General features: G+C 35.5%; 1 protein-coding gene across 1 annotated transcript; it reads left to right on the top strand.

Annotated features, from left to right (window-relative positions):
• The first annotated feature begins 87 nt into the window (after positions 1–87).
• exoc5 (exocyst complex component 5) lies at positions 88–27054 on the top strand. Its single transcript, NM_001113796.1, is given in 18 exon segments — positions 88–148; positions 523–617; positions 7687–7834; positions 10141–10335; positions 12500–12564; positions 14521–14549; positions 14644–14753; positions 14858–14902; positions 15015–15155; positions 17543–17625; positions 17764–17973; positions 18059–18206; positions 18287–18395; positions 20152–20272; positions 20364–20450; positions 20533–20641; positions 22567–22782; positions 26639–27054. Coding segments are annotated over 18 exon segments (2127 nt in total). The 5' UTR covers positions 88–121; the 3' UTR covers positions 26828–27054.
• The last annotated feature ends 842 nt before the right edge of the window (positions 27055–27896 follow it).

Below are 27896 nucleotides of genomic sequence, written 5' to 3'. Positions count from 1 at the left end.
GCAGCTGGACGCAGGAAGCAAATGTTTTCAGAATAGATATAAACAATAAGGAGCAAACTCGAAATTACGTGGTTTTAAGGAGGGTTTGCGGATTTACTGTTGGTTTTTGGCTGCTTGAAACATGGCTACGACAGCTCAATTATTCGAGGTGGGTCTATTTTAGTCAAAGATGTCCCGAAAACTGTCACGGTCTGCATTACAGCTTGCAGAAAACGGTTTATGGCTTATAAATGTGCGTCACGTGCTGTTTTTTATTAACGTGTTATATTTAACGTCAACGTTTAGTTGTGACATAATGAATGATGCATGTAGTAGTAAACACTAGTCTTCAAATGTTAGCTGTTCTGTTTTGTGTTGTCATCATCTGTGTTTACCAAAATTATAAACCCAATGCTCATTTCCGCCGTATAAACAGTCATTGTCATTATTTATTTGTGCTTGTCATTTTGCGTATTCTTCTTCATTATCATGCGATTTATAATTGCATATATATTTATTTTTATCATATATTTGTTTTACCAGGAGCCATTTGATGCTGATGAGTATATTGAGAGACTGGCATGGAGAACACCTGGAGGAGGTTCCAAAGGAGGTGCTGAGGCATTTGACCCTAAGAAGTGAGTTACAGAATATTTTATGATTGTCATAAACGTACTCGAGCTGTAAAACGTCAAAGCATTCCTGACTTGCTATTTGTTTCTTGTGAAGTTGAAAACCTAATAACATAAAGCCTTATACCTAGTTGTTTGATAGTAGTTTTGAGAACAAACATAGATTTCCTTATGTACAATTTCTTTCTTAAAGTTGATACGTGTTAAGGGTTAGGCATGGGGCGGTATGAGTTTCTGATGATATGATAACCTTGGTTAAAAATAACACAGTTTCACAGTATTGTGATTACTACTGTAAAATCTATTCTTTTTAAATGTCTGTGTAATAAACAAAAAATTTTTCCCCTTTGAATTTATTACATCTCATTTTGAGAAACATTTTAAAATATTTTGGGACAGCAAAACATCCCAGCAGGATGTCAACATGATATCAGATTGATGTTGTACCCAACATCGTGGGACATTGCATTTTGTTTGGAATTTAAAATCGTGTTGACGTCAATATCCAACATCCAACCCAAAATCAACCAAATATCAATGTCTAATGATACATACAACTCGATGTTGTATGGACATTACCACTATGACATCTAGTAGATGTTGGATTTTGGTTGCCATACTTAACGAATAAATGTCAGTATTTGACGTTAATATGACGTTAAAATGTTGACTCGACGTTGGATTTTGGCTGCTTTCCTACACAACCTAAAATCAATCAAATATCAATTTCATTTGACGTTGTCATTGGACATCAATTTAACCTTGTACTTAGATGCTGGCTAGATATTGAATTTTGGTCACCTGACGTCACAACCAACATTAAACCTATTATTAGCGTCTTATGATGTTATGTGCCTGCTGGTATGTCAGTAAATAATTCAAATGAATCATTCAATCATTCTGCTCTCTTCATTTGTTCCAAAAACACAGATTTATGTACAATTTAAAACTAAATATTTGGAGGTTTTTAAAACTAAATTTTTAGTTTTTTAGGACAGCAGTATCTCCAGCAGAAAAGATATGCAAAGATGCTGTTTTAAATTGTAAATAAATCTATGTTTTTGAAACTAATAAAGACAGCAGAAGTCAACAATTCATTTGAATTATTTAGCCTGACTTGTGTACTGCTCCAAAATATTTTAAATGTTTCCCAAAATAAATTATATTGGGTTCACATTGGAAAAAAGTTTTAGTTTTTTACCCAGACATTTAAAAAAAAATTTAATATATTTATTGTTTATATAATTAGCATCAATTGCAATACCGTGAAACTGGGATGTTTTTATCCAAGGTTATCATACCTGCAGAGCCTTATACAGGCCTATGCCTATCATGCACATACTTTAGGAACTGTATAGCAGAAAATTTAGGTGGTTTTAATACCTTGACTTTTTCAAACCGTAGTATACCTTGAAATTGATTATCACCCCATGTCTATTTAGGATAGTCAAAGGGATAGTTCACCAAAAGGAATCTTCTGCTATTAATTATTAAGCCCTGTATCTTTTCAGTCACCTTTATTTTCAGACCACAAAATAAGATATTTTAGATTAAATCTGAGAGTTCCCTTATCCCCCATATACAGCAATTGTCCTTAGATGTTCAAAATCCAGAAAATCCATTGTCAAAACATTTCATGTGACTTTAGTGGTACAACTGTAATTATACAAAGCTCCAAGAGCACATTTATGTGCCAAAAAACAAAAACATTTTATGCTGCTGACTCTATTAACATATACATAAAGCGTGTTGTATTGCTTTATTTAAAGTTGTGCTGTAATACTGAACTCGAGATTCATTTTTACAAAATTTAATAGTAAATCTAGTCGCAATTGCAATATCTTTCGCCAAAAATTGCAGTTTGATATTATGCCTGAATCGCGTAACCTTAATTGGAACTACAATAGGGTGAGTAATTATTAACTGAATTTACGTTTTTGCGTGAACTTTAAACTGCAGAAAGACTGTTCTTTGTGTTTTTGAACATTTAACAACTAATAGCACTTAAAGTTTATAAACTTCCACAATGCTTGGACAGATTTGTGAACATAAAGATATTGAAATAACAACATCTAAAGAAGACTTACCTGTGGTACACACACATCTAAACTTTTTTTATCTTTTGCCTTGCAGAGCTGCCTTCAGGTGGCTTTGCCTTGTCTGCTATTGTTAGTTTGGGGAGAAAAGGATAAAAAAAACGAAAATTCAGTCATAATTTACTTGCCCTCTTTTTTTGCTGAATTATCCCTTTAATTAAAAAATATTAAAATAAAAAAAATAAAAAAACTTTTTGACTTTCTTTTATGCCAATAATCATTACCAGGTAAAGATCATGTTTTTTTTAGACATTTTGTTAATTTCGAACTATAAATATATCAGTCTTGATACTTGATTAGGGCGATGCAGTGGCGCAGTAGGTAGAGCTGTCGCCTTACAGTAAGAAGGTCACTGGGTCGCTGGTTCGAACTTCGGCTCAGTTGGTGTTTCTGTGTGGAGTTTGCATGTTCTCCCTGCCTTCGCGTGGGTTTCCTCCGGGTGCTCCGATTTCCCCCACAGTTCAAAGACATGTGGTACAGGTGAATTGGGTAGGCTAAATTGTCCGTAGTGTATGAGTGTGTGTGTGGATGTTTCCCAGAGATGGGTTGCGGCTGGAAGGGCATCTGCTGCGTAAAACTTGCTGGAAAAGTTGGCGGTTCATTCCGCTGTGGCGACCCCGGATTAATAAAGGGACTAAGCCGACAAGAAAATGAATGAATGAATGAATGATACTTGATTAGCAATATGCATTACTTAGAACTTTAAGGGCAGTTTCCCAATATTTCATTTTTGTTTAACCATCAGTGGCCAAATAGTTTCATCTCATCAATGAAAAGCATATTTATTTCATTTTTGATGTTGTATAAATCTCAATTTAAAAAAATAATGACACTAAAACCCAACAGTTTACAACAATTTACTGAAAGTTAATCTTACTTATTTGAAAGAAGTTTTTAAACTCAGTGTTGAAGTTAATGAGTTCATTAAATACTTCATTACCTCAACTTAAATGGATTAAGTTCACTTATATAGATTAGTTTAACTCAAATGGTTTGTTGCAATCGGTTTCCTCAAACGGTTTGAGTTGCCTTAACTTATTGGGTTTTCCAGTATTTGGGTGATTTGAGTTTTCCTCATTTATTGTGCTCAAATTGCTTTGTTTACTCAAATGGATTAAGTTCACAGAACTCATTAGGATTAGTTTTTAAACTTAAATGATTTGTTGCAATCGGTTTCCTCAAACAGTTCGAGTCACCTTAACTATTTGGGTTTAACAGTGTAGTCCTGGTCAAACATGATTAGTGTTTCTTTAAAAAAAAATAGAGAGAGACCTTACTGCCCTGGCATGCATGATATAGTTCTTCAATGATATATTTATTACCATATGATTTAGTTTTTAAAAAGTCTTAAATGCTATTTTGCAAGGTATTAATTTTGATATAATTTTTGATTATGCAATGAATGGTTGAATGGTATAGTTTGCCTGAATTAAAACTGCGAATATTAATATGCTGTGTATTTTATAAAATCATTAAAATCATGCCAGATTTGACATCATGCTGCTTTGTTTACTGCAGTAACCAAGGGAACACTGTTATTTCTGCAGCTCTATAGGTGCCACCCTGCTGAATTAACTAGATTTAATAGATTTTTATTCAGTATATGAATAATGTTTTAGTTTTGTATTAGTTTCTTACAATAAAGTTTAGTTAATATACTGTAAGTTAAAATCTCGCTAGTGTTTCTGGTTGAAACCTAAAGTGGTTGTAAGGTCTTAAAATCTATAGGGTTCTGATTAATGTATATACTCTGTTAACAGGGTAATTAAATTCAAAGTTTTGGAAAAATTGAGGGCGAGTAAACATTAAAAATATGAAAGATGACTCTCAATGCATTTTAGAACAATTGTCAATCTTGTAATCTGCAAAATATTTAATATATTTTTTAAGTTTGACGAGTCAATTTCAGAAAAAAAAAAACATTAAAAAGACAAGAAGTTTACTTCAACACACACAGACACAGCGAAAGTGCTTTTGACTGCCAGAGCAGAAACATCGCCCCAAATTTTACACCCAGCTCTCAAATAACCGACCATGAAGAGGCTGTTGTGAGCTGGGCAAACCATTGACTTACAAATGATGGAAGAGAACAAATTTGAGGGGAAAAGATGGAGAGGAAAAAGAACTTAAGCTGCCAGCAGCGTTTAGGGAATTACGGTGATATGAGATTATATACTCATCACTTCAGAATGTTTTGCTACCACCCAGAGAATCCAAACTTGCTGAGTTGGAGCTTTTTACTTTGCTGTCCTACAAGTTCTTTGAAATGCAGCTGACGAAGCTTTTGGTTGTATGCGTGAGGTTTCCTAAATATACGCGCACAGCACCGCTTTTTTATGAAGAACCACAATTTATAGTAACAGGCCATTAGCTGATTTGCTGCCGAGGTAAGTGCTTATGCGATCTCGACAAACAAGATGCTCTCCCTGGATGCTTTTTTTCACTTCACAGTTTGAGATCAGTCTCAGATTTTTTCAGAGTCTATTTGGAGAAGTATTCATGAAAGATAAATGAATCTCAGCCCAGTATATTCTGATCCCTGCCGTTGAGCTGGTTTCAGGAGCTGGGAACAGCTTCAGGCGTTTTCATGTGATTGGTCAGGTTTTATAGAACGTTTCCTCACAGATTACATGCTAGCCAAGCTAACTTAATTTGGGACGTAAGCCTACATCTCGCAAATCAAACTGTGAAATGGATCCTTTTTCAGTGTTCTGTGGGCACAAAGAGTGTTCTTTGGAACGCTCGCCGTAGCCTCCACTCATGTATAAAAATGACTTCAGAGTTCTGGTTCAAATCTACTTTGTCAGCAGTTCTCCTTTTATTTTGGCTATAGCTATCCCTATAGCCCATCTGAGCCATTTTCAGCTTATAGAGGCATCTAAAAGTATCTGAACACTGTGAAAATACATAGTTTTTATGATTATGTGTTTTTCTACTTGCAGTTTGCTTGAAGTTTCATTAGCTATTACAATATTATAATTTTATACTTATTTGGAAATGCATTTGACACCACATACAGCTAAAGACAATGTGATTAGCACTCCTATAAAGTTTTAATTCTTTAAAAAAATATTTGCCAAGTGAAGTTTAAAAGAGCAATGCAATTTCTCACAGTATTTCCTATAATATTTCCTTCTTCAAAGTCTGATCAAAGTCGGCAAAGTTTGTTTGGCTACAGAACAAACTGCTGTAATCTATTGACTTCCTAATTACCTGAACTTGCCTAGTTAAATTAAATTAATTAACGTGGTTAAGCCTTTAAATTGCACTTAAAGCTCTATACCAGGAGTGCCCAAACTTTTTTCTTATAAAAGGCCAAAAACTGAACTTGACAGAGGTCTGTGGTCCGAAGGTAAATATACCAAACTGTATTACATCAAAGTTTTCATGAGTAATTTCCTAGTTTTTAAAAATAACTAGAAAACATTGCTTTAAAATTGTATTAACTAATACAGTGTCATAAAAATCAATTATAATGAATTTATTACAGTAAAAACATCAACAATCCCAATTATAACACTGAATAAACTAAGCTGCACATGCCTTTGCCTTGAGTTTTTTGACGATATCTTGTGCAATTTCCACCTTCCATCGAGTGACCGTATTTACATTAAAAAAATCAGAAACAAAACAGATTACAGAACAAACAGAAGGTTGCATTAAATTTAAAATGATGATCTCTGTTCAAAATATTTGCCCCGACCACCTCTCCATCATTCTCCCTCTCTTCTCAGATGGGACGGTGGGTCAAATCAAATGATAGCATGGGCCAAAAGACAAGTACTTATTAAAAATACTCCTAGCAACCAGTAAGAAAACTGTGACTCGAAAGTGGCTACAATTGGAACCCCCTACAAAATCTGAATGGTTGGATACCATATCTATTGTTCAAAATATGGAACGGATTACTTTTTCTTTAAAACTACAAATGGATAAATACCTGCAATATTGGGAGAAATGGATTGTACTTATGCCTTTACACAGTATAATCTGATTTATATATGTATTTGTTCATGTGACCTGTAAGGAAATATGTGACCTGTCAACCGTTCATTTAAGTTCTGGTGCTTTATTGTATTATTTACTTAATTTTATTTTTATTTTTTAACCTACTTTTTGTATCTCCTTAAAAGAAATAAAATTAAAGTATAAAAAAAAAAAGATAGCATGGGCCAACTTTGTTCTGCGGGCCCTACTTGGGGCATCTCTGCAGTATACTAATGTCTTGCAACATGTATAGTAAAATATTATCTACTATCATCATTGTAACAACTGAAGAAATGCATTTTGTAATTGGTTACTAAAACTGTTTAAAATTTTGAAAAAAGTGTACATTTTCTTAAAGAAAATCTGACTGTTTAAATCAATTAAATGTTTTTTGTATTGTCTCAAATTAATAATGTTACATTTTGCTCATCCTATTAATAGTGTGACCAAATCCATATAGTATTTAATAGTATTTTGTTTATCAAAGACTTTATTTAATGTGTCTTGTTTAAATATAATTATTTCTTAACAAAATCTTACTAAACCTTCCAAAACATTCTTCTTTTACATCATGAGTCTAAACCACAAAAAATGTTCCAAAAAAAATTGCACTGACCAACCAGATTTACTAAATCCCTTTTCACCCATGTTCATTAGTTACAAAGCAAACCTAAATGTTATGTTTAAGCCAACTTGTAAGGCTTATGGGACATGTATGTAATAATAAATGATAGTGGTAATATTGCATTCATGTACTTTGTGTCTGTTGGCACACTTTTACGTTTTAGAATATAGAAGTGTTGTGACACATAATTAGGTTTTTGCTGCAAATATGACATTGTAAATGGACTTCAGGGGAAAAAACGTAATGCCACAAATTGAACTGTAGGTTCATATTTGCTTTAAAGTGTTTAAAGTAATATAAATGCTTGTTAAGTCAGAAATTGTCTTTTGCTGCCTGCAGCTCTTTAATGTCAAATCTTTTGTTCCAGGTTGCTGGAAGAGTTTGTGAACCACATTGAGGAACTAAAACTGCTGGATGAAAGGATCCAGAGGAAAGTGGAGAAGTTAGAACAGCAGTGCCACCGTGAAGCCAAGGAGTTTGCTCACAAGGTTCAAGACCTTCAAAGGAGCAACCAAGTCAGTCGTCTTTACATTTGTTTGCATTTGTTTATTTTTTAACCTGTCAATAGGTGTTTGAGTAACTATGTGTTACGTTATCATGAATGACGTTAAGGCCTAATTCAGATTTATACCTCTACGCCTTCCCCTTGGCCCTTAAAATAGAATGTAAAAGGGTTGGGATGAAAATATTCCCCTAATGGTTCGTTTCCACTGAGTGGTACAGTATGGTATGGGACCAGTCATCTTAATTAGGCTTGCATATCCACTGCCAAAAGGGTACCAATACCAATTTGGTGGGTATGGTGTAAGACAGAAAGTTTCAATGTCATTCTCGCTCTAGGAGATTTCAAACTAAAGCTGTACGGGTCATTCACATATCATACAAGAAACACATCTCACAAAACAGATGCTTTATACAGATAAATACTTGTGTAGAAATGTTCATTACTTAACCTTAATATGAATATGATTTGATTATAACTGCATATCAATGATAAGGCAAAATAGCCTACTTTAATGTCTGCAATTATTAAAAAAAATTTAAATAAATGCAACATATTTGAACACATACAGCCACTTATAATCTCTGATACAGTATATTACCAAATACAGAAAAGCTACACACAATTGTTTAGTCCTCATTTGGGTTCAAAAACAACACACAACATACAGCCCACAGTCAGTGCAAACCTCTCATCTGTATCTTTATTCTTTACCAGCACATTTAATTTCGTCATTTCCAGTTCATAATAGTCCAAAAGCCGATGATAATAGTTAAACATGGCAGTTTGTTTATGTTTTAGTTCGCTGAAAGAAGCATTTGCTTCTTTGTATTTTTTTCTGGCTTCTCCTGTTTTTTCGCACATCACTCTTACGTTTGTCTGTTCCTGAAAGGATTGGGTGTCAGAAGCACTTTAATAATCGAGAAAGCAAAACCGATCGCATTTTAGACGGCCTTGTAAACGACCACAGGGCAAAGGGTGGATTCTGCTCTTTTAGCTATGTCGCTGTTTATCAAGATGATGACAAGGTTTGTTTGAGCTCGGGTCAACCATGGCTCATGATTATATGTATTTTATTATTACGGTGTATTATCTCAGCTGTGTATTTAAAAATTTTGTTTCCTTTGTTTTCATTCTTCTGCTTGTCCACGAGGTAGTGCACGTCTTGTTCCTCCTACTGGATCCTTTTGTTGTGCTAGGTACCCTTCTGAAAAAATACCCAAAAAGTGGTACGGTTTGCTTTTAGGTACCTTTTGACTGTGGAAATAGTGTACCGTACCACACCACTGAGTGGAAATGGGCCATACAAAATGGGACACGACTATTACTACTACTATTACTACACACACATGTATGTCTTCACTAGCTCATACATCACATGAGCTATTGTCTGCAGTAGTCATTTTAGAAGTGTAAGCACAGTAATGTTTAAGAGATGACTTTCTTAAAAGTTTTTTGCATTGTGTTTGGAAGTAAGCTGTTCATTTTCAGCTCTAAAGTGTATGAGCCTCAGGGTTACTTCAGGCTTTCCTGTTACTTGGGTCGTGTTGGAAGAAGCACAAAACTGTATTGTGTGTATTGTCACAGTGCTCGTATGGATCTAACCACAAAAAAAAACCAACATTAATGTTGTACCGTACATGCTGTAGAAAAGCTAATTTCCTGCCACCAGACTTTTCTGGGCAGCCATGGTCTAATGGTTAGAGAGTTGGACTTGCGATTCAAAAGTCGCAGGTTCAAGTCCCGGTACCAGCAGGGATTGTTGGTGTTAAACTCCACCTCAATACCATGGTTGAGGGGATTCCCTTTGAGCAAGGCACCGAACCCCCAACTGCTCCCCTGGTATGTGTTTATGGGTGTAAGTCGCTTTGGATAAAAGCATCTGCTAAATGCATTTTAAAATTGCAACAGTTATTAAAAGAGTCGATCCCTTTTTAATTTTGTTGTTTTTTTTTTTTTTTACATAAGATCATGACCGTAGCACATTAACACCATTATGACTGTATATGTTGTGTGTCAGATACTTGTTTGCAGTAAAAATAACTTGACATTTTGAAAATTTCTTTTTACATTTATTGGTCTCCTTGCTCTCTTTTCCAGCATGTTTTTCTGGTGTAGCTTGTAATGCGGTTCTGAGAAATCTCAATTTGCAGGGCTATATATCACATACCCCTACCCCTATACATCCAAGCAAAAGAGATATTTGGACACTCCTTCAAGTGAACGTGTGTATTGAGGTGTAGGGGAAAGTGAAAGGGCTAAAGGTAAATGTGTCTGTACATGTACACTGTATAACCTCCACTTTCTTGTGATTCAAAGGTAGCCTTCCAGCACTTCCAGGAGTTGGATGAGCATATCAGCTATGTGGCTACTAAGGTGTGCCATCTGGGAGATCAGCTAGAAGGAGTCAATACCCCGAGACAGAGGGCAGTGGAGGCTCAGAGACTTATGACATACTTTAACGAGTTCCTGGATGGAGAGCTGCGCAGTGATGTATTCAACAATCCTGAAAAGGTCAGATTCAGACAGACTGCCTAGTTTTACTATATCAAACAAGAAACACATTCAAAAAAACCTTTTTTGTTAAAAAAAAAGTGTTGCAGTCAGTTTAATTTCAAAAACGGGGGCAAGGACACAATGTTAAACATTCTATTCTGTACTAACTATTTGCATGATTAAGGTTAAAATCTTTAAATGAAACTCTGTATATCATGAATATATATTTACAGAGACCTCTGATGTATTGATTAAGAGATTGAAGATAATGTGTCATATTGCTAATGCTTTACCTGATAGATTTGCTGACAGATGATGCTGACACCTATGTGCATACATATTTAACATTCAGCAAATTGTGAAAAAATGACTTGTTAGTGGCTGTTTAGCATGAATGTTTGTGATGGTGCATTTGAGGCCTGTTGTAGCATAATTTATGCATTATAATAATATATAATTGAAAACAACACTGCAACTATTGAATACTTTTAGAAAGAGTTTACAATTGACTAGGTATGATCTGCCTTAAGCCTCATTCAAACTACCAGCAACATGCAGTGAAAAAGCAGCTACCATTCATTTCAGTGGACAGCTAGTGACTCCTGGCGATCTCCAGCTGCATACGCTATAGCATCTGTTGGCAACACAACGTTGAGAATCTCTTAATTTTATGCAAATGAAGAGCGACTTTCTTGAGCAACAGCTAATACAGTAGGAGCAATCACTAGATCTGCAAATAAATAGGCGAAATTACAGAGCACCTGTTTTTTGCTCACATTTGTAATTGAACATTTTATGTAGTAATTCCATTCATATTTAGTGCTTTCCCATCCACAATTTTTATTTTTAGCATCAAGAAAACAGTGTTTATCACACAAACGTTACCCAAGCAGTTCCATTAGAAAGCCCACTAGCCACTTCAGTTTTGCCCCCAGTCAATAGGCACCTATGAAGTGTGAATGCAGCTTTACTAGTTCAGTAACCAACTATTTGTTATCAAGCACCTCGAGTAAACATTACATTATAGGCCAGATCCGGTTGAGTAACTGTGACTATGTATCCACAGGGTTCAGATATTTTGTGAAAGCAGGACTTTACCGGCAGCTGTCCAATGTGAAGTTGTAAAGGGTGCGACAGTTGCCGCCAAAGCTACTGAAATTTAGTTTGCAGCAGTGATATAATGGATGCCTTAGGCTAATATATGTGCCCTGCTTAGATGTTGATGTACGCCAACTTAATTGGAAATGCCACTTTATAAGTTAATCTCTCAAGTTACTCGGTAATGATGTGGCCAACCCTGGGTGGCAAGTCTTACATCTTCTGATGCTATTAGCACAAGGCCACCAACATGCTTCCAGAGAGCCATGTGGGAATATACCCGCCAGACTTTTCAATATTTCTCAAGACGCGCACGCCTCCAGAAGAGAAAAGAGGGGAAGTGAGAGGAGCTGCCGGTGAATAGCTGAGAGGGGGGAATGGAGGGAAGGGAAATGGAAGGAACGAAGGCTGGGTTAATCCCTGTGAAAGGGAGGGCCGGGCCCAGGCAGCGAGGAGACAAGCGCCGGTAAAACCCCCTACTGCTGGGAGACGGCTACATCACTTACATGGGATTTAGCTAATCTTAGCTGGGGGACAGATACTTAGAAAACCTCGGCGAGAAGAGTGGAAAAGGGATGGATCCACCTCACGGGAGCACAATAATGATGTTAGCTGAGGCAGGCAGGAAAAGGAGAGTGGGAACAGAGGATATGTGGACGGCAGGGCCTTTCGCATCACCTTTTTCTTCTCTTCGTCCATCTGGCTTGAAGGGAGAGGTTGGGGGGGATCTTGTCGGGGTTCTGTTTTGGCCTAGACCTCCTACCTGCCTATGGGGACAGATTATGGGAGGTGATTTACTGAGGGATTATCTATAGTCAATTCTTAATAGTCAAGAGTGAGCGTAAGGTGTTGGCTGGGCCGCGACTGACTGACAGGAGTTAAGGTTTGATGAGGTTCAGGTGTGCCAGGCTGAGCCGAACTCTTATCATCCTTGTAGTGGACGAGAAGGGTGAGGGACAGATTTACCGTAAGCTGATCGCCAGATTTAAGGGTGCTGCCTCTGGCTCCTGTTTATATTTTGAGATGTCTGTCCTGTAGTGACCATTTTCTGTCTCTCACCACAGTCTGTTCTCATCCTACACAGATAAAAGAAGCTGCAGACATCATTCAGAAGTTGCACCTGATCGCTCAGGAGCTGCCATTTGACAGGCAAGTCACCTGCAGATGGGCCTTATTGGAGGATTGGTGTGTTGTTAAAGTTATCACATAAGAAGTCATCAGTGACTGTCAACACATGTTTATGGCCAAAGTATAACTCAGTTTTTAATACACATGCTGATTAGCATATTTGTGCAGCTTTAAGCAATATTTATTTTTCAAAGTATACACTATATGGTTAGTGTATGTGCGTATGAAAGCACTAAAATATTGTTGGGTATTTATTGTTGCAGATTTCAGTATAATTTCAGTCTGTTTTAACTGTGAATCAATGGTCTGGGCTAGTGTTGCTACTGTATCTTCAGTAGCTTGTGAAAAAAGTGATGGAAAAAAATCAGTGTGTGTAAACTGAGCATGTAGAGTATAAAAATTGGGCTAAGTACAACAAAATTTATGTCATGCCATGCTCAACATCTGTGTTTCTCAACCACGTTTCTGGTGGACCACCATCACTGCATGTTTTGGATGTCTCCTTTGTCTGTCACACCCATTACACCTTTTCCAGTTTCGGCTAATGATGTGAATTAGGGGTGTTTAGTTTAGGAGACATTGAAAATGTGCAGAGCTGGTGGTCCTCTAGGAACATGGTTCAGAAACACTGCTCTACATTAATGCTATTGCATACATGTAAAGTTTTTCACTTGTAAATTCTGTGCAGTTAGCATTGTCACTTGCCAATGTCAAAATAGTTCCTATCAGTATTTTTTTACTTGATTTTTTTCTCTCTCCCTCTCTCTCTTCAAAAATTGTTTCCTGTAGTACCATTGCAAACAGAATTAATTAAGACTGCAATATCCCAGGATTAGTGTAAAAGTAAATTTAGAAGATTGGCAGGAGGATGATGCTAGATTACTTTCATTTAAAACACCGCAACTTGGTTTCTTTGACGAAATACCTAAAAAGTCATTCTATTGTCTTTGTGTTAAATTTTTTAATTTAAAATCTTTGAGATATTTTGTCGAAATTAGCACCACTCCAAATGGATGTTGGAGGTCATTATATAAAGTACCAATTGAAAAAAGAAGCGGAGATTTACAATGGCGGATATCTGATTGGGTATTGGCAACAAATCGTTATAAGAATCATTTAAATCCGGTACAAGGAGATGAATGTATATTTTGTGGCCTTTCAGAAACAATGGCTCACCTATTTATTGGATGTTCAAGGCTTTTTAGATTGTTTGACATGTTGAGAGACTTGTGTCAGAAATTTGGATTCATTTTTACAAATAGTCTTTTTATCTTTGGACCAAAATACAATGCTTTAAATAAGAAAAAAATTGTTTTAACACATTTTCTATTAGGTAAGGCAAAACTGGCAGTATGGTTGACAAGAAAAAATAAAATGCTGTTTGACAGCAACACTGATGCTTTGAACTTGTTCAGAACTTTGGTAAAAAGCAGGCTAGTAATGGAGTATAAATATTATGAATTGGTAAATGATGTTGATTCTTTCTTTCTTGTATGGGGTGTTGAAAATATTTTATGTCAACCTAATGAAGTAGGAGGTTGTGATATATTGCTGTAAATTTGGTGGTATTAGTTTTTTTTTATCATTGTTTTATTATTATTTATTTTGTGTGTTATTGATTATTATTTTTTTTGTGTGTATATACATTTTTTTGTAATTAGCTGAAATTGTTTTACAATTAAATACAGTTTTTGAACTGTTCTAATTAAAGAGTTGTTAAAAGTCTCCTTAATTTTCCTTTTAAGGAAATATAACAGAACACACTTCAAAGAGTGAAAATGCTTTGGCCAAAATAAAACATGCTCCGTGCACATTGTTTATTGTGACTGCGTCTGGGATCCAAGCAAAAGATCAAACATGTTTATTGTGTTCTCTCAGTGTTCATGAATATTATTTTGACTCTCATGAACCTTTGTTCTAAATTTTCTTTTCTTCTCTCTTTCCAATGTTTATTTTCCTTGTTACATCCATACTCAGATTTTCTGATGTCAAAGCCAAGATAGCAAGTAAGCAGTTATAGACTAAACAAGAAAGATATTTGTTATTTACCGATCTGCAAAATATGCAGTGTTTAACATAATCCCTGTGATTGTTTGAAAGGTAAATATCATGACCTTGAGCGTCAGTTGATTCAGGAATTCACAGCAGCTCAGAGAAGAGGAGAGATTGGACGCATGCGTGAAGTAGCAGCAGTCCTGCTACATTTTAAGGTTTGTTGGGAATATAGTGAGCGCCCTCATTATCCTTATAGTTTCATTGGAAATTTGTTGCTAGTATAATCAAAAATGAACATTTCTTATTTGATTTGTCACAGGGATATGCCCACTGTGTTGATGTCTACATCAAGCAGTGTCAAGAGGTGTGTTTTAACTGCAACTATGCTGTGTTTTGCTGCTTCTCATCTATCAAGAGAATTACGTTTTAGGTCTGATATTTGATTTATTGCATCTCTATTGTGTTTTGGTTTGTAGGGAGCATACATGCGGAATGATGTGTTTGAAGACATTGCTATTCTGTGTCAACGGGTTAATAAGCAGGTTGGAGAAGTCTTCTGCAGTCCAGAAACGGTCATGGCTAAACTCATTCAAAGCATCTTTGAGAATAAGATACAGGTATGTACAGTCAGATAAATTAACCTATTAAGAAATGAGGTAACACTTTATAATAACAACAAACTATAAATCATTTATTAAGCATTAGCAAATAGTGAATTCATTATCTGTTATGCATTAACGCTACAATAATAAGCGTTTGTAAGCATTTTATAACTTTATAACTAATAATTTTAGTTCCATAGTTTGTTAATGATTTATTTTTCATTACTAAATTAAGCATTGCATTATTTACAAACCATTTGTATTTAAGAGTAGTTGAGGTTTTTTAGGATCTTTCAGAATGAGTTAGTAAATGATTAATAAACTATTGAAATCAACGTTTATATGTCTTATTATTCAGGCATATATTAATGGTTGCTATGTATGTTAATAAATGCTTTATTAATTCAACTTCATCTAGTTTTGGGACCTAATCTAAAGTGAGGACTATTTATGCTTTATAAATTCCTTATAAATGACAAATAAAGGCTCAGTTAAATTCTAAACAGGACAAATGAAATTATTCATTTCTATTCATTTAAAGATACACAAATGAAACTGTACTTCAAATGAAAAATAAATCTTTGCAACCTTATTAAAATAAAAACACTGTAGAGTTTAAACATTGCATCTTATATTATTATTAAATTATTATATTGATGTTGTTTTATCCAGTTTTATGTCATATTTTGACACTCCTGTTTATTTAGCAATGTTTAAACTTTACAGTAATTTTTAGTTTTTTAGATAAGATTGCAAAGATTATTGTTCAATTGCTTCTGAGCCTTTAATAGTCATTTATAAGGTATTTATAAAGCACAAATAGTCCTCACCACAGATTGGGTCACAAAACTGCATGAGGTTGAGTTAATAAAGCATTTATTAACAAATTAGTTAACTATTAGTGTATGCCTGAATAATAAGATTTATAAATGTTGATTTCAATAGTTTATTAACCATTTACTAACTCATTTTGAATTATCCTAAAAACCCTCAACTACTCGTAAATACAGCTGGTTTGTGAATAATGCAATACTTAGTTAAGGATTTCCATTTCATTACTAAATTAAGTATGAAAATACAATTATTAAGCACTTTATATAGATGCTTATAAGTCAAGAACACAGCATTTGTAGCTGCAGTTATAAACTGCTTAGTGACGTTTATTAATGTAGAGTTAATGCTTAACAAATTATGAATTCACTAGATGCTAATGCTTAGTAAATGATTCATAGTGTGTAGTTATTATAAAGTGTTACCAGAAATGATGGTATCACTTAACAAATTAGTTTTGCCTGGTGGCCAATTTAAAAAAAAAAAAAGTAAAACCACCATGAAACTGAATTAGCAAGAACATTTTCTTCCATATTGTGACGTATATCTGATCTGAGTGTAGCAGATTATTTCAAATGAAAAAAATGTAGGCCATGGACTTTAATATGGATTGAATATGCAGATATTTAATATGCAGTGAAACTTTAATAAACTCCTGGTGAGAATTTTCATTTCATGCTGGATTTATAAGAGGCAAATTAGCCATATCTAGGAATCAGAACATTCTAAAGAGTCAGGGCAGGCTCTTTTGACTTTGGCCAATTAGAAACCCCACTGAAAATCATACTTTTTTTACATACGTTTTTTTTTTTTTTCTTCATAAGCAAATTATTTATAAATCTTAATAGGAAACAACATCCCACCTTACGGCTAGTTTCAACTACAGAATTTTAGGTTTGATTTGAAAAATCAGAGAATAGTCAGCCCTCTGCTGTCTATGTGTGAACCACCTAATGACGTATCAAAGAGGCTCACTGACGCAAAAAACAAATGTCTAGAATGGCAAATATCTGGACCGGTCAGCTGTCAAAGAACAAGTGATGAGTTGACTGTTGAGTTCACTCGCTCTAAAGAAATGTCTGTGATTGACTAAAATGATCATTGATTCATGCTCTCTGTTGAGTGACACAGATGCAATCTTTAAAAGCAATGTCTTATCAGCTGGACCGTGCATATATGAATAATCCACTAATTGACGCAGCTTTCAGATGCTCTAGTTCAGTGGTCACCAAACTTGTTCCTGTAGGACCGGTGTCCTGCAGTTTTTCGCTCCAACCCTAATCAAACACACCTGAACAAGCTAATCAAGGTCCTACTAGGTATACTTGAAACACCCAGGCAGGTGAGTTGAGGCAAGTTGGAGCTAAACCCTACAGGGACACCGGCCCTCCAGGACTAAGATTGGTGACCCCTGCTCTAGTTAACGCTCACAGAGCAAAAACCAACTACTGCTGAGGGCTGGCTGCCTTTCTGACAGCTGAAATTCCATTATGAAGAAATAGATTACCCATGCTTGAACTGTTATTTATCTGTTATTTAAATAACCCTATTAACATATTTCATAACTTCAGGCTCATGTGAAAGAAAGACTAGATGAGACGCGCAACTCTGATGTGGAGCAATACCTCAAGAACCTCTATGACCTCTACACAAGGTATCAATGTATATTTCTTTTTAATTTCACAATTACTGCAATTGTTCAGTCTGCTATCATCAGCTTCCTCTGCCTAGAAAGCTTTAATGTGTCATTTATTTGCTTAACCCGTTTTGAACCGTTTTTTTTTTTTTTTAGGACGACAGCACTGGCTGCTAAACTCACAGACTATAACTTGGGCTCAGACAAGCACACATTTCTATCTAAGCTGATAAAGAATATCTTCTCCTGTTATCTGGAGAGCTATATAGACATGGAGCGGCAATATCTGCAGAACCGCAGCGGCATGATTCTTCAGCGCTATTATGATTCCAAGAACCACCAAAAACGACCTGTAGGCACTGGAAGGTGAGGAATTGTTGGTTTCTTTGGTTTCTTTTTTTCTTATATTTCTCTTACCTTTATTTTCCATCTTCTCTTCTCATGTCAACAGTATCCAGGAGCTAAAAGAGAGAATCAGACAACGCACGAACTTGCCTCTGGGACCCAGTATTGACACACATGGAGAGACTTTGCTCTCACAAGAAGTTGTGGTCAACCTTTTGCAAGAAACAAGGCATGCCTTTGAGAGATGCAACAAGGTATAGGAATTTTCATCACTGCTTATGATACCTGAATTTAGAAGTTGTGGGCCTTAAACATTGGACTGTCTTTGTTGCAGTTGTCAGACCCAGCAGATCTGCCAAAGAATGCCTTCTCCATTTTCCTGATTTTGGTGGAGTACCTGTGTGTGGACCATATAGACTACGCCCTTGAGATTGGGCTGTCAGGTACAGTATAATGTTTATTGCAGGGTTCACACAACCATGGATTTTCTGGATTATCATGGAATTTTAAAAGATCTATTGCAGGGATTTAAAATCAGGATTTTTTGTCTAAGTCATGAAATATGGGATTTTTGTGTCAAATTTTAGTTTACATTTATTAATAATTGTGGTTTTTTTTTTTTGTTATTTCAGACCTATTGTTATGGTTGATTATGGTTGTTAAAGCTATTTTTCAGCTCCATTTTATTAATTTTATGTTAATCAACATATATCCACTTAGATTAAATGCAGTGAGCAGACTGTACCTGTTTACTAAGCCAAACATTTCAGCATAATATACATTTTAACGAACATTTCAGGATAAGGATACAGGCGGGAATGCAGCAATCGCATTCAAGTGTGCGCTAAAAGCAGACCAAACAAGTGTACTGAGACCTGCTAGAAGAGGTGGTCTCGATACTCTTTAAAACAAACTCTGGAGTGGTTTGATTGTGATAAGATGTGGCTTGAAAGTGTAGTTTGTTTGAAGTGATGCATACAAACAATGACCAGGGAAACGGTCATAATCGCATGTACTTGAAATAGCAGTCAGTCCTGCTTCTTTTAAATTACAATGCAGTCATGTCTCCATACTTCCATACTAACAAGTATTGTGTTGTCTGACTTCCTTATTTTTTGTTTTCTTTCTGTAGAAAAAAAAATGTTTTTTTGCGCATATTACATCTGGTATTTTATTATTATTATTATTATTTATATATTTTTATTTTTTTGGGTCAAGACTTTTAGTGATTTTCATGGCATAACTCTGAAACTTAATTAAATACTGTATACAGTAGACAATACATTTGGCATCGTAATCCATTTGATCATTAATATCAACCTCAATTAAAATGTCTAAAATCCTAAAAACTAAAGTAATTCTATTCTCGCAAATATAATGAACAAAGCTAAAAACCAAGGGTTATTGTAAAAATGATGCTTTAATAAAAATTTCAATCAAAAATGTCAAATTATAACCATTGGAGTGAAATGGATACGCCAACCTAATTAACCTTTTATGCCACCAAGCTTGATTTTAAACTTGATGTATCCACAAGTTCAACCAAATAAGACTTGCACCAAATATGAATTCATTTCGTCGGGCAGTGTGCAATGCATTTTTAAAAAGAACTTTACTTCTTCTAAATGCAAACATATCCATGAGTGTCTTGCAAATGTATTCATTCATTCATTTTCTTTTCGGCTTAGTCTCTGTATTAATCTGGGGTCGCCACAGCAGAATGAACCACCAACTTATCCAGCATATGTTTTACACAGTGAATGCCTGTCCAGCTGCAACCCATTACTGGGAAACACTCACACACATAAACTATAGACAACCCAGCTTACCCAATTCATCTATACCACATGTCTTTGGACTTGTGGGGGAAACCGGAGCACCCGGAGGAGAACATGCAAACTCCACACAGAAATGCCAACTGACCCAGCTGAAGCTCGAACCAGCGACCTTCTTGCTGTGAGGCGACAGCACTACCTACTGTGCCACTACGTCACCCTCCAAATGTATCCACAACCTGTTTATTTTATACATATTTGCAAACTTCTTCAGCCTCATAATAATTTTCGCTAAAAGTACTTCAATAGTACTTCACCAGTTTACTTTACCTGACCTATTTTCTTTTTTCTTAACCAACAAATCAGAAGAACATATTTAAAGTGGACTTATTATTCTGTGTGATTTGTGTTCTGACTTGCACAGCCATCCCATCTGCAGATGCCAAAAATGCCAACCTCTACTTTCTGGATGTGGTTCAGCAGGCCAACACAATCTTTCACCTCTTCGATAAGCAGTTTAACGATCATCTTATGCCTCTTATTAGGTCAGTTTGTCCCTCTTTGTTTCACTAGCTTCTATCATTTTTTTCCCTGTGACTTTCTTTTTGACATTTGTCTGAACTTTGACTCCTATAGCTCCTCTCCTAAGTTGACGGAGTGCTTGCATAAGAAGAAAGAGGTGATCGAACAAATGGAAGTCAAGCTGGACACTGGGATTGATCGGTTGGTTCAGAGTAATCCTTGACTTCATTGGTGGCACTGAATGAAATTTTAGTGAATTTTACTCAAGTTTCTTTGCTTTCAGGACACTGAATTGCATGATTGGCCAAATGAAGTACATCCTGACCACTGAACAGAAGAAAACCGACTTCAAGCCAGAAGATGAGAACAATGTCATGATACAGTACACTACAGTAAGATCTTAAAATCTTGTTCTGTATAGTAATTTACTCTGAAGAACAGGCAGGGAAATTAAGACTTAAAGGGACGGTTCAACCAAAAATCATGTTATTATTGCTTACCTTCATGTCTTTCCAAACCCCTGAGACCTTTATTTATCTTCAGAACACAAATGAAGATATTTTAGGTGAAATCTGAGCTCTCTAATCTTCCATAGATGGCAGGACTCATTCAGACTCCAGAAAAATATCAAAAACATCCTAAAGACAGATCATATGACTTTGGTGTTTCAATCAGAATATTATCAAGCTACAAGAATACTTTTTTGTGCACATAAAACAAAAAAAATAATTACTGTAGTAGATGTTTTTTTTCTCTTTGGTGTCGGTTTATTGTGCACGTTCATGTCAGCGTCTGTGCTTTGTTTCAAACAGAGTCATTTTTCATAGTTGGGTGAACTAACCCTTTCAGATTATTGTTCAGAGCTGAGCGATATGGAATTGGATTATTTATATAGTATCTGCATAATGTTTGTTGACTTAATCAAGCAACATTTTTGAATTTCCTTAGGAAGGAATGCACTTTGTGTGTATTTATTAACACAAAGTTAAATAAAACTTGGGTCCTTAAATTGAAGCGTTTCTGAACCAAATTCAATTATTCTGTCCCAGGGCTGTACAGTTGATCATTTTAGCATCAATATCTCAATGTGTGAATCCACAATAGTCACATTGCACAACGTAAAATGTGGAGTCATTTCAGTTAACCCATAAAAAGTGAAAGTCTATCAATTGTGTGTGTTTTTAAGACCTGGGAAGGCGTGAGCATTTGTTTGAAAGCATTTGGGAATTATAACATTTTTGCTGTAAAAACTAATTATTTCTGTATCTGAATACTGTTAGACTCCTTATAAATTTTCTATTGTATTATGAATGATTGCAAATAACTTTTATTATTATTATTATTATTAATATTATTATTATTATATAATTTTCTTACTTAACAGGGTGGACATTTTGATATAACATGGTAGAGTATTTGAGGGACAAGCTATTCACCTTATTCTTTGCATATGAGTGAGTGCAGCCATTTGAATCTTTTTTTTCTTGAGACTTCCGGTCTCAATCACTTCCATTCATTTTATTTGTTGAAAACTGCTCGTTATACTACTTGATGTTGCAAACTGATAATTTCCTATCATATTATTCTGTCGGTATAGTCATGCAAACACTTGTTTGTAGAGTAATTAGTTTGACTGTTTTCAGCCGTTTATTATTCGTAGTCATCTCTCCCAAATGAAACTAAATCAGAAGTTCTAAAACAATAGCAAAAACGAGCACACTTAAAAGAAGGTCAATAAACCTTTATTGAATTTATTTAAAAAAAATAAATAAAAAGAAGAGACAATCTGACATGTATTAAAATGCCAATATTTTATTCTGTAAAGGTCAGGTCACAAATTTAAAATTAAAATAAATCATAATGGCCATTTTAGAGCTTGAAAAACTACATGTTTTTATTATTTTTTTTCCACCAAAGGATCTGTTCCATCAAATAGTACTTTCCTAACACTTGTGCAGTTAAAGAATTGGTCTAAAAATAAATACAAACATGTGTAAATGTTTTTCATCGATTTCTTTTGAATTGCAAATAAATGCAAAAATTAGATTTTACTCAAACGCATAACTATAAATTGCAAATCCTGTGTGTCAAAATAACTAAAACTACATGTTAAAAAAAGGTTAAACTGGTGTCACATAACCTCATTTTGGTGTATTGTCAACAACATGTCTAATTATAATGTTTGATTAATATTTCTGTACAAAACCATTTTAAAAATATGAAATCAGGGCTGAGAAAATTGTTCAGACCTAGGGATGAAGGTCATGCCTGATTATCCTGTGTTTAATACACCATCTTTTCTGTGCTCTTTTTCAAGGCATGCTCAAAGGTGTGCGCCTATGTGGGGAAGCAGGTGGAGCGTGTGCGGAGGTCCATGGATGGTAAGAATGTAGACACTGTTTTGACGGAGCTGGGAGTGCGCTTCCACAGGCTCATCCATGAGCACCTGCAGCAGTTCAGCTACAGCTCCATGGGTGGCATGCTGGCCATCTGTGATGTGGCAGAATACCGCCGCTCTGCCAAAGATTTCCGGGTAAGGACCGGTCAAAGGTCATGCCATTGTGTAAATTTGACCCTTTTATGATTTTAAATAATGAGTTTACCCCAAAATATTAATTCAGTCATTATTAACTTAATCTTATGTTGGTTTATAAGACTTTTGCTAATCTTTAAAACAAGAATGATTACATTTTTAATTATTTGAATTGAAAGAAGTTCCTTCTAAACTTTGACTCTTTAAATAGACTCTTAGAAGAACCACATTTGTGGCCCCACAGAACATTTCAGAACATTTTTTGAAATTATCATTTTTTTAGTGTTAAGAACATATAGAATATAGAATTTTTTAAATAAATTTTGTGGAGTCCTTTGAATTGTAGAGCGTGTTCTGGACCATTAATGCCAATAAAGAAGATTTATTCACTAAAAGTAAGATCTAATAAACATTCAAAAATGATCCATACTGTAAAGACTATATTTTGTAGAGCTACGTAAAGTTGAAGTCAGAATTATTACCCAAAATTTAATAAAAATAATTTACAATTTTTTAAATATTTGCCAAATGATGTTTAACAGAGCAAGGAAATTTTCACATTATGTCTGATAATATTTTTTCTTCTGGAGAAAGTCTTGTTTGTTTTATTTCGGCTTCAATAAAAGCAGTTTTTAATTTTTAAAAAAACAATTTAAGGTCAAAATAATTGGCCCCTTTAAGCTCAATTTGTTTTCGATAGTCTACAGAACAAACCATTGTTATACAATAACTTGCTTAATTACCCTAACCTCCCTAGTTAACCTAATTAACCTAGTTAAGCCTTTAAATGTCACTTTAAGCTGTATAGAAGTGTCTTGAAAAATATTGAGTAAAATATAATTTACTGTCATCATGGCAAAGTTAAAGTAAATCAATTAGAAAGGAGTTATTATATAAAACTATTATGTTTAGAAATGTGTTGGATTTTTATTTTATTTTTATCTCTGTTAAATAGAAATTGGGGAAAAAAATAAACAGGGGAGTAATAGTTCAGGGGGGGTTATAATTCTGACTTCAACTGTATATGTTTTAACTTGAGAGAAGAGATTGAATCAGAACCTGTAAGACAATCTCACGACAATTCATAACATTTTGATGTAGTGGCTGATTCTTATGAATTCATACAATCTTATTAGTACTATTTAGTATGATTTTCACATCCCCAATGACGGTTGGGTTAAGAGGTGGGGTTTGGGTGCCACACCTTCTTTTTAAAATCTTACATTTTTGTACAACTGAATTCGAACAAATTAGTCACTAAACTGACAAAACATAAAATAGTTCAGTTTCCTCGTGAGATCAGGGTACAACCAAGTCATTTCTGGGAAGGTTTTACTTGAAAAAGATGTCTCACCAGATTTCTCACTTTTAGGAGCTTTCTGGTTTAGTATATTTAAAATTGTTGCTTATTCTTGTAATAGAGTTTTTATCATCATCATCACTCCAGTCTTCAGTGACACATGGTCCTTCACAAATCATTCCAATTTGCTGATTTTCTGGCTCCTCAAAATAAATTGCATTTAAAATAGTATTTTCTTTTTGTCGTAATACAATTGAATAATATTACTAATTTACTGTAAGTTGTAATAATTACAGTCTTTTATATCTGCTAAGTGTGATCGAAACAAGCTGGAAATTAGTTTTTTTAAGAAGATATAAATAGGCTAAGAATTTAAAGTTTAAAATGGTTCTCCCCTATTCACTACTTCATTAGCAAACAGAGCTAAATTAAACTTCCAAGCACAGAAATGTGTGACGATTGTAAACAGCTATATTGTAAATTAAATTATTTTCATGGTTATCAATGTCTTTAAAGGGTCTGTATGTAAAAATGTAATATCTTTTTTTATTGCCCTTGCTTGTGATGAAACGTACATAATTATAATTACATTACTGATTTCTGTGATGGACTTTTTGCCTCATCTTTCAACATGGTGCTGGTGAATTCGAAAAGTGTACGTTAAATGTGGTAAATATGGTATCTCATAAGTAATATGCATACCTGTGGTAGCAGACGTTGCTGGCTGCAGTTCACTTAACAACCATCAGTGTCAATCATGATAACAATGTTTTCTGAACATTTTCTGAAACATTTTCTGTTCACAAAGCTCCTTTAAAGCAGCACTGTGCAAGTTTTTGGCCCTAAAGTGACTAGATTAATTAAATAAAAAAATCTGCCTGACACCTGAAATCATGCATTCAACTTTGGATGAGCGACCCGGTACACACAGCCATTTATAGAGAGACTGATTGGGCTGAGCTGAACACCCACAGGCTTACATTTGATGGCTTGAACGTAGAGGCAACTGGCTGCCATTTGTGTAACATAGAAGCTGTGTCCGAAATGGCATACTTCCCTACTATTTATGTAAAAAGCAGTATAGATGCATTCCATTTTTGTCTTGTTCAATGTGAATGCACTGCTCATACTATTCATACTACAAAATGGATAAAAGTACGACATGAGTATGAGATTTGGCATGCACCTTATACAAGCCGAGTAGTATGCCTAAAAAAAGTATACAAGAATGACCAAATACTTCCAGGAAGATTCTAAAGTGATAATTCAATCGATGTTACACCATCTCATGAAGTGAGGCAAATGACGCGGATAGGTCATGTGATAATGACAAATGGTGGATGTAGTTCATCCAAATTTCTATTCACACTTTATAGAACATGGGTGCCCAAACTTGGTCCTGGAAGGCCAGTGTCCTGCAAAGTTTAGTTCCAACCCCAATTAGACACACCTGTGCTGGCTAATCAAGCTCTTACCAGGCTTTCTAGAAACATTCTTGAGGGTTTTTTGGGGCAAGTTGGAGCTAAAATTTGGACATACCTGGTATAGAACATACTTTTCTAAAGGTTTTGTGGTAAATTCAAAGTCAAAGGTAGTGCCTACACTAAGGGTGCTTTTACACTTGGTTTAATTGTCTAGACCATACCCACATTCGATTGTCCCTCCTTGCCACCTTCTCGGTTGGTTTGTGTTCACACTCTTTTTTCCTTCTATATCCCGGTATGCTTGCGTCATTGAGCTGCTGTTTTGTTTATGGCTGCTGCTAGGTGACGGTCCTGAAAGCAAAGCGCCAAAATGGAAAAACATAAGCACATCCTGGTCATTCTGCTTTTACTGAATCGTTTGGTTTTGGACATCTAGAAAGCGACTTGTATCCGTCTGCCACAAAAATATTATAAATGTTCAGAACATCACGCAATGTCTGCAGAAGCTTTTTTTGGAGGAGGCAAGCAGACATTATCACTGTGCTTCCCCTGGTACAGTACGTGATACAGAGACACACACACACACAAATATGAACGTTGTGAAAACGATAGTTTGTTGTACTGTTGGCAGTTCACTTCCGTTACTTGGTATGATTGCATTCATACTAGAAGTGAACCGGACCAGAGTTTGCGTAAACGGTACCCCAGACCACCTCTTTCAGGCAGACTTGGGTACGAATCACGGGTGCGCACCCAAGTTCAGAAGACACATTCACACTAGCTAAATGTATACTCTGATGTTAAACGAACCTGAGTGTGGACCAAAAGTGCTAGTGTGAAAGCTCCCTATTAGTAGGCAGTTTCAGACACAGCCAGACTGTTTTACAGTACCTGGTTGGTGGAGATGATTTCCAAACGAGATTGAGTCGGCTTATGTCAGTTCTCTCAGGATAGCCAACAAATGCACAGGAACAATTTTTACAACACTGAAAACAGGCAATTGCATTGAACAACCACAAGGGGAACCGTGAGAGAAACTTGCATAGTGTTGCTTTAAATAAATTCAACAGTTTTTTTCCCACATCAATGCACTAAATTGTTATACTAACAGCTGCATTAAAATCCTCCACAGGTTCCACTGGTACTCCAACTCTTCGACACACTTCACGCTCTCTGTAACCTTCTGGTCGTTGCACCAGACAACCTCAAACAGGTGTGCTCTGGAGAGCAGCTCACCAACCTGGACCGGAACCTCCTCCACGCTTTCGTTCAGCTCAGAGTAGACTATCGCTCAGCCCGACTCGGCCGGCATTTCAGCTAATGACCGCCCAATTCCCCGCCTGCCGCACTGCCGTCCATTCAGAGCTGCAAGAATCACAAGAGGCCAATCTGGAGTGGCGTTTGAACTGTCTTTGTCTATGATTCAGTGTGGAAATTACACTTTGTGTTTAAAGAACAAAAGAGCAACACTTCTCAAATTGCTCCATTTTAAATTACTCATTTTGTTCAACGTGCACATTTTAATACAAGCATTGTGTTCTATCTCAATTTACTCCTTTTTTCTGGAAAGAAGATACAGCGTAGGATTGAGAGGTGTTTTGTACATTTCCCCTATGTTTTTGTCTTCTAATATAGAGAGGATGATATTAGATGAACTGAGGTAGACCACTTGAAAGGGGTTGGGTGGTCAAGAGACTTATATACTTTGATTTTGTTGGTGCCAAATTCATCCTGTGTGGCTCTTCTGGGATAAAAATGGGTTTGTCCAGCTCGTCTTACTCAGGCTCTTGTGCACACAGGGCTTTACAGAGAGGACAGTTACTGTTTGCAGCTGAACAGTGCAGGTGTTTAACAAATGTTGCCATGCTGTAGAAGAAACTTTTGTCCTTTATTCATTTCATACAAAGGGATAGTTCACTCAAAAATGACAATTCTTTCATCATTCACTCACCCTACACTTGTTTCGGGTTGTCATAGTACTAAGCTTTGGTTCCAGTTGGTATAATTTTAAAAGATGTCTTTCACTCAGAAAAGCCTGGTATCTTCAAGTGTTTTTTTTTTCCATTTATTTATTTATTTATTGCATTTTAGACAGTGCGAGATTGAGTTTGTTTCTTTAGTTGAACACAAAAGAAGATATTTAGAAGATTGTTGGAAACTGGTAGACATTGACTTCCAAGGTACATTTTTTCCCACTATGAATGTTTGTGGCTACTGCTTTCCAACATTTGTCAAACCATTGTTCCATTTGTGTTCAACTGAAGAAAAGAAACTACACCCACTTTTCCATTTTCATGCTTAAAGGTTCTACACTCTTAAAAAAAGTTGACTCAACTCAAAATTTTAAGACCACTTGCTGCAGAGCTTTTTTTTATTTGACTCAACTTAAA

The sequence above is a fragment of the Danio rerio genome, chromosome 17, assembly GCF_052040795.2.
Source record: "Danio rerio strain M-AB ecotype USA chromosome 17, GRCz13ab, whole genome shotgun sequence".
Classification (NCBI taxonomy): Eukaryota; Metazoa; Chordata; class Actinopteri; order Cypriniformes; family Danionidae; genus Danio; species Danio rerio.
This window is presented reverse-complemented; position numbering and strand designations above follow the sequence as displayed.